Here is a 6,962-nt window from a genome sequence, read left to right as displayed (position 1 = left end):
AAGATATCTTTGGAATTCTCTACCCCAGAGCACTGTGGATGCTGAATCATTGCCCTTCGTCTGCAACACAAGATTGAAGTATTTGCAAGAAATACATACAATTGAATGGAGATCTTTCAACCGGTGTCTGAATATCCAAGTTAAATATTGTAAAATTACAGCAGCAAAAAAAAAATTCATATGACTGTTCCCATTGGCAGAAGGTTCAAGAACCAGAGGCCACCAATTGAAGGTGATTGGCAGGAGGCCCAAAGGCAACCTGAGGAAAAACATTTTTATGCAGGGAGTGGTTAGGATCTAGAATGCACTACCCGCAGGTGGTGGAGGCTGATTCAATCGTGGCTTTCAAAAGGGAACTAGAAAATACCAGAAATAAAAAAATTGCAGGACTACAGGAAGAAATGGTGGGGGAGTGGGATGAGCTGAAATGCCCCTGCAGAGAGCCGGTACGGGCTCGACGGGCCGAATGGCCTCCTGTGCTATAACCATTCTATGACCGAATCCCATGACAACACTGCTGCACAGCCTAGTGTAATACGGGAAATGTCACCAAGTTATGCTAACTGGAACAAAAACTACTAAAATTTACAAAGAGTCAAAATCCAGTCCAATATTGAACAGTTTATTTACAGTTAGTGACATTTCACATTAAGAGCCCAGGTCTCTCAGCTCTTGTACAAAGTCACAAGCCATCATTCCCTACAGGACAGGAGTCTCACACACAATTATAAATACAAGTACTAAACACAATAGGCTTCATCCCTGCAGTCACTTCAGGTCACTCTTCCCCTAGGGTGTGCTTATCAAACAGGTACTCTCCCATGCCATTCTCAGGGGCTCCCAGTCTCTTCAAGTTGGTGATGTGATCGCCAAGCTTCTTGATCATCTTCACTTGCTCATCCAAGTAGTGGGTCTCCAGGAAGTCACACAACTGGAAAAAGAGGGAAACTAGTTATGTCCAGCAGCAGATTTCAAGGAACATCCTAGCTTCCCAGAGAGTTTAATCCTCTTGGACTGCAGGATAGTCTAGTGGTGCAATTGAGATTAATGGAATTACTGCATCATTAGATTAAACTTCCTGCACAATAGGGGCATAGATCCTAGAATCACTGGGACACATTTACTCGTCAATGTCCACAGTAGGCCAAGCTCCCACCAATCAAAAACCTAAAAAGCACTAACACAAAGCTATTGGGCATAGAGATCTTTTGAATAGGCTCAAGGTTCCACCACCTCCAACTTAACAAAATGCCCACATTACAGCATCAAGAACTTACATGAGGGTCAGTCCTCTCAGTGGAGATTTTGTGCAGATCCAGCAGACTCTGGTTGACATTCTTCTCCAGCTGCAGAGCTCTCTGCAGCGCCTCCAGACCATTGCTCCACTCATCCTGCTCTGGTTTCTGGAAAGGGAAATACAGACAGTTCACTGTACAATGGATTAAACAAACAAGTATTGAAGGAAATTAGGGGTGCAAACGTCTACTGTTACCATGAATCAATGTGTTAACAGAAAATAGAACTACTGCATTAAGCCAACACAACTCCCGGAGTCAAATAACAGATGTATTGAAGGGGAAGCTAGATATGTACTAGGGAGAGGTGTATAAAAGAATATGCAGATAGGGTTAGATGACACACGGTGGGAACTGGTTCGTGGAGTATAAACTCTGTCATGGACCCACTTGGCCCGTGTTATAAATTGGAACCAATTGCTTTGGAAAGTATTTGAAACAATCAGTCTAAGGGGTTCCAGACAGAAGGTCACTCGTTTATTGAGCCAAACCTTGATGTCCGCCAAGATGATTCGGCCTCCACGCCGATTCTGGAATTTCATCAGTTTCTCCGCGTGCTCCCGTTCCTCGCGTGACTGCTCCTTGAAGAACTCGGCAAAGTGACGCAGGGCAACATCATCCCGGTCAAAGTAATAGGACTATGGAGAGATCAGAAAAGTCGTTGTGGATCTCATAGCAGACCCATCATGGGTATTGTACATAAAGCCAACCTGGATTTCGCTTTCTTTCAAAGGGTTCAAGTCTCACTGAACTTGTTGTACATTAGCACAGGCCTACTTACTTCACTAACCTGGTAGAGTGGACAGTCTGACCCCTAGCAATAGGGAAACTGGCCAATGGAAATGGCAAAAAAAAGAGGCAACATGAGCAAACTCAAGTGCATGAACTGCCTGAAAGGGTGGTGGGAGCAGATTAAATAGTAACTTACAATTATTGGCCCAGAGCTATTGCCAAGGGGCATTAGAAGCAAACCCATTAAAGTCTAGTCACAGTGCACAGTTCATGTAGTACATCAAAGAGGAGACACTGGTCTGAGTCTTACTGGCTACATTCATCCCATGGAACTAAAATTACCACAAGCAGCATTAATTTGGCACCTTCAACACTAATCAAGGTATTTCAGAGGAGAACCAGATACCAAGGAATAAAGGTTCATAAACCTTCAGAATTTGAAGTGCTTGGTCAAGGTCAAGAAGTAGGAAAGCAGAGGAGTTAAGGGAGAGTTCCCGAGTAGGGTCAAAGTGGCTGAAGGCTTTACCACCATTAAAGCAAAGGGAGTTAGAGAAAAGACAGAAGGGCACAAACGGATACTTAAAACTAGGAGATTAAGAATATTAGGAACAGGAGTTGGCCATTCAGCCACTCAAGCCAGCTCCACCATTCAATTTGATCATAGCTGACCTGTAGCTTTACTCCATCCCCCTCGAGACCCTTACCCAACAAAACCATCTGTCTTGAAAGCTCCAATTGTCCCAGCATCCACAGCTAGGGGGCGGGAGGAGAAAGCAGGTAAAGAAAGTGTTCCAGATTTCCACCACCCTTGTGAAAAAGTACCTCCTGACTTCCCTCCTAAATGGGCTACTTCTAAATTTTAAGATTACATCCCCTCATTGCAAAAGCAAAAGTAGGGAAAGGCCATGGAGTGATTTAGAAGTGAGGATAACAATTCTGATTTACACACTTTGAATGCAGAGTGTATTCCAAATATAAACTTCAACACCGCACTCACAAGAGCCCAGGAAAGAGAATCATTAACATACTCAGAATGTGGTTCAGTTACTGCAAGGACCAGAGAGGCAGTTTTTTAATTAATGCACAAGATGATTAATTAATATAATGCAATTTTAGCTCTAAAAATGAATTTACTGTGCATAGATTGAGGGGTGGGCTAGATACAGCACAGAATTTAGTAAAGTAACATTACATAGACTCCACTATGAAGTGGTCAGAAATACAAGACTCACCATGGAGAGATAAACATAGGAGGAATAGAGCTCCATGTTGATCTGCTTGTTGACAGCATCCTCACAGTCCTTGTGGTAGTTCTGACGCACTTGAGAAGCCATCCTAATTGTTATTATTTATTGCTAAATCTAAACTTTGTTGAAGTAAGAAGCTGGGATTTAACCAACCCCCCAAACTCCTAGTATTTATACTGCTGGATAATCCAGGGCGTGACCGCCTAGGTGATGAGTGACATTCCTCAATACCCAATCAGAAGTGGCAGCCTCTCTCTCAGAGCACCAATCAAGTAAAGGGAGGAGGGGGAGATGACACCCAGAGCCAATCATGACTTTGAAAAATGAGTGTCATTGGCTGACAAGGCAATAAGGATCCCAAAGGAAGGGGACACTAGCGTAGTGGTAAATTTAGTGAACTAATTAATCCGGAGGATTTGACTGATGATCTGAGTTCAAATCCATCCACGGCTGTTGGGGAATTTAAATTTATAGAAAAAAAAATAAGGATCCCAATCGCCCTGACTTTCCTCAAACACAGTTCGAATATCTGGAATCACAGGCTTATCTTTAGGCTAATCAATTGGGACGATTAAATCATCAATCAGAAACATTTAAACCATAAGTGCCCCCCTTTTTAAAGGGGCACAAACAATAAGTTCCAAATTATGACAAAACTGACATAAAAACTTTAAAAATTATAATTGAGTTCCCTGGATCCACTCCGCACTCCAGTCCCTCTGGTGCCCACCGGTTAGGGAAATCCTCAAAGGGAACCGTCAGACACTGCGTGCTCCCTCTTCAGGGACACCCAGGCATTGGTTGTAGCCACGGAAGAGAGGTGGGCAGCCGGAGCGAACACCCCCCCCGCATTGACCGCGCTCGGCCTGGACCAGTTGAGGGCCACCTTGCCCAGGTTAATTGAATCCTCCGTTGTTTGCGAGTCAGTGTCTTTTGAATAGTTCTGCGTGGTTCAGTGGGTTGGTCATTTTCAGGTATCTGCGGGTTTGAGGGAACATCCAAACTGATCAGTGAGTCTGCAAAGCGGGTCAGGAGAATGGAAAGTGCGTGTGATGAATGTGACAAACACAAGTGCTCAGAAGTAAGAGAGGAAATAGCAGAGGCTCTGACCATCATTTTCCAATCTTCTCTGGCTTCAGGTGTGGTGCCAGAGGACTGGAGGACTGCTAATGTGGTACCGTTGTTTAAAAAGGGAGAAAGGGATAGGCCGAATAATTACAGGCCAGTCAGCCTAACCTCAGTGGTGGGAAAATTATTGGAAACATTTCTGAGCGACAGGATAAATCTTCATTTAGAAAGACACGGATTAATCAGTGACAGTCAGCATGGATTTGTTAAGGGAAGGTCGTGTCTGACTAACTTGATTGAATTTTTTGAGGAGGTAACCAGGAGGGTGAATGAGGGTAGTGCATTTGATGCAATGTAAATGGATTTTAGCAAGGTTTTTGATAATGTCCTGCAAGGCAGACTGGTCACGAAAGTTAAAGCCCATGGGATCCAAGGCAAAGGGGCAAGTTGGATCCAGAATTGGCTCAGAGGCAGGAAACAAAGGGTAATGGTCGAAGGGTGTTTTTGTGACTGGAAGGCTGTTTCCAGTGGGGTTCCGCAGGGCTCAGTAATGGGTCCTTTGCTTTTTGTGGTATATATCAATGATTTAGACTTGAATGTAGGAAGTATGATTAAGAAGTTTGCAGATGATACAAAAATTGGCTGTGTGGTTGATAATGAAGAAAGCTGAAGACTGCAGGAAGATATCAATGGACTGGTCAGGTGGGCAGAACAGTGGCAAAAGGAATTCAATCTGGAGAAGTGTGAGGTCATGCATTTGTGGAGGGCTAACAAGGCAAGGGTTAAATGGTAGGACACTGAGAAGTGCAGAAGATCAGAGGGACCTTGGAGTGCATGTCCACAGATCTCTGAAGTTAGCTGGACAGGTAGATAAGGTGGTTAAGAAGGCACACGGGATACTTGCCTTTATTAGCTGAGGCATAGAATGTAAGAGCAGGGAGGTTATGCTTGAAATGTATAAAACACTGGTTAGGCCGCAGCTAGAGTACTGCGTGCAGTCCTGGTCACCACATTACAGGAAGGATGTGATTGCACTGGAGAGGGTACAGAGGAGATTTACGAGGATGTTGCCTGGGCTGGGGAATTTTAGCTATGAGGAAAGATTGGATAGGCTGGGTTGTCCTATTTATCCCTCAAATAAAAACAGAAAATGCCGGAGACACTCGGCAGGTCAGGCAGCGTCTGTGAAGAGAGAAACAGAGTCAGCGTTTCAGGTCGATGACCTTTCGTCAGAACTGGAAAAAAGCCGGAAATGGAACAGATTCTTAAGCAAGTGAAGAGGTTGGGAAAGGGGGGAGGGGAGGAAAGAACAAAAGGGACGGTCTGTGATAGGATGGACGGCAGGAGAGATTAAGAGACATTGAGAGATATTCAAGGCAAAGGGAGATGGTAATGGGACAGGTTAAGAAACAAAGGATGGCTCTAGATGAAGTGTAAATTGTGCTTTCTTTTAAATATTAATCCCTCAACCAACATAACAAAAACAGATGATCCGGTCATTATCACATTGTTGTTTGTGGGAGCTTGCTGTGTGCAAATTGGCTGCTATGTTTCCTACATTACCACAGTGACTACACTTCAAAAAGTACTTCATTGGCTGTAAAGTGCTTTGAGACGTCCGGTGGTCGTAAAAGGCGCTATAGAAATGCAAGTCTTTCTTTTCCCTAATCTCATTCTTTTGTATTTTCCCACATTAAATGCCATTTTCCACCCACCTATCCCAATCCCTTTCTTTTTGTAGGTCCGCCTCACCCCCATTATTAGATTCATGCCAGCTTTAAATGATGGTTAACTGTGTATGTGTGTTTTTGTAATGTTTTAAATATTACCTTTTGCACGAGTACATTCCATGTATTTGACATGTACTGGGGTAAGTCTGGTCTATCCGCCGGGGAAAGGATGTTTGAGTTAAGCTGACGGGATTGGGGGGATTGCAGGAAGAGAGAGGCAATCACTGTGTGTACTCTTTTTGAGCAACCCATAAACAAAGAGACTAACTAAACTCAAAACATTAAGTGAAACTTAACAAATTAAGTTGAAATTTGGTTGCTGGGTGATGAATCACTCCAGTCCCCACGGGGCCCACCGGTCGCAGGAGGCCTCGAGCGTGCCGGGTTCACCGCGTGCTCCATCTCCAAGGACACCCGGGCACGAACGTGGCCACGGAAGAGCGGCAGTCAGTCGGCCGAACGACCCTCTGCTGCCTGGACCCAGTTGCTGGCAATCACTGTGTGTAGTGTTGGTTGTGTAGACTTTGTCCCACTGATGTGAAGAGACTATCTGTTATAGACTTGTTTTAGTGATTAATCTCTCTTGATGTTTGACTGTCGAGAAGGAAAGTACAAATGGAAAGAGGCGAGGAGACTGGTGAATCTTCTCTGGTGGAACAGGAAGTCCAGTAAATCATTCTGAGATGAGAGTTACTGAGGTTTCCCTCAATCTGGTCAGGGAAGGACGGTGCTGGGGTTCCATGGATACCTTGTGTTCCTGTTTGGACCACAACACTGTGGGATCAACAGGAAGGAACAGGCTAAGAAAGCACATCAAAGGTCTAACACTATTGAATGAAAGATGAAGTAAGGAAAAGGGGGACTAGTGGACTGACACACGTGTTCATGTG

At 44.3% G+C, this 6,962-nt stretch overlaps 1 protein-coding gene across 1 annotated transcript; it reads right to left on the bottom strand.

The window, feature by feature from the left end:
- Positions 1-601: 601 nt before the first annotated feature.
- Positions 602-3,502, bottom strand: LOC147099719 (ferritin heavy chain, oocyte isoform-like). Its single transcript, XM_085969124.1, has 4 exons — positions 3,260-3,502; positions 1,787-1,933; positions 1,278-1,403; positions 602-931 (listed from the first exon to the last, which is right to left on the bottom strand). The coding sequence occupies exons 1-4, from the start codon at positions 3,359-3,361 to the stop codon at positions 779-781; spliced, it is 528 nt and encodes a 175-aa protein (XP_085825250.1). The 5' UTR covers positions 3,362-3,502; the 3' UTR covers positions 602-778.
- Between the last annotated feature and the right edge of the window lie 3,460 nt (positions 3,503-6,962).

The sequence above is a fragment of the Somniosus microcephalus genome, chromosome 28, assembly GCF_052327205.1.
Source record: "Somniosus microcephalus isolate GS21.2 chromosome 28, FLI_Smic_1.0, whole genome shotgun sequence".
NCBI lineage: Eukaryota > Metazoa > Chordata > Chondrichthyes > Squaliformes > Somniosidae > Somniosus > Somniosus microcephalus.
This window is presented reverse-complemented; position numbering and strand designations above follow the sequence as displayed.

Excerpts from the sequence above, each read along its gene's own strand:
- LOC147099719 (XM_085969124.1), bottom strand. The coding sequence starts at position 3,361 with ATGGCTTCTCAAGTGCGTCAGAACTACCACAAGGACTGTGAGGATGCT. Across the intron at positions 1,404-1,786 it reads TCATCTTGGCGGACATCAAG|AAACCAGAGCAGGATGAGTG; the intron begins GTTTGGCTCAAT and ends TTCCCTTTCCAG. Across the intron at positions 932-1,277 it reads CTGAGAGGACTGACCCTCAT|TTGTGTGACTTCCTGGAGAC; the intron begins GTAAGTTCTTGA and ends CTCTTTTTCCAG.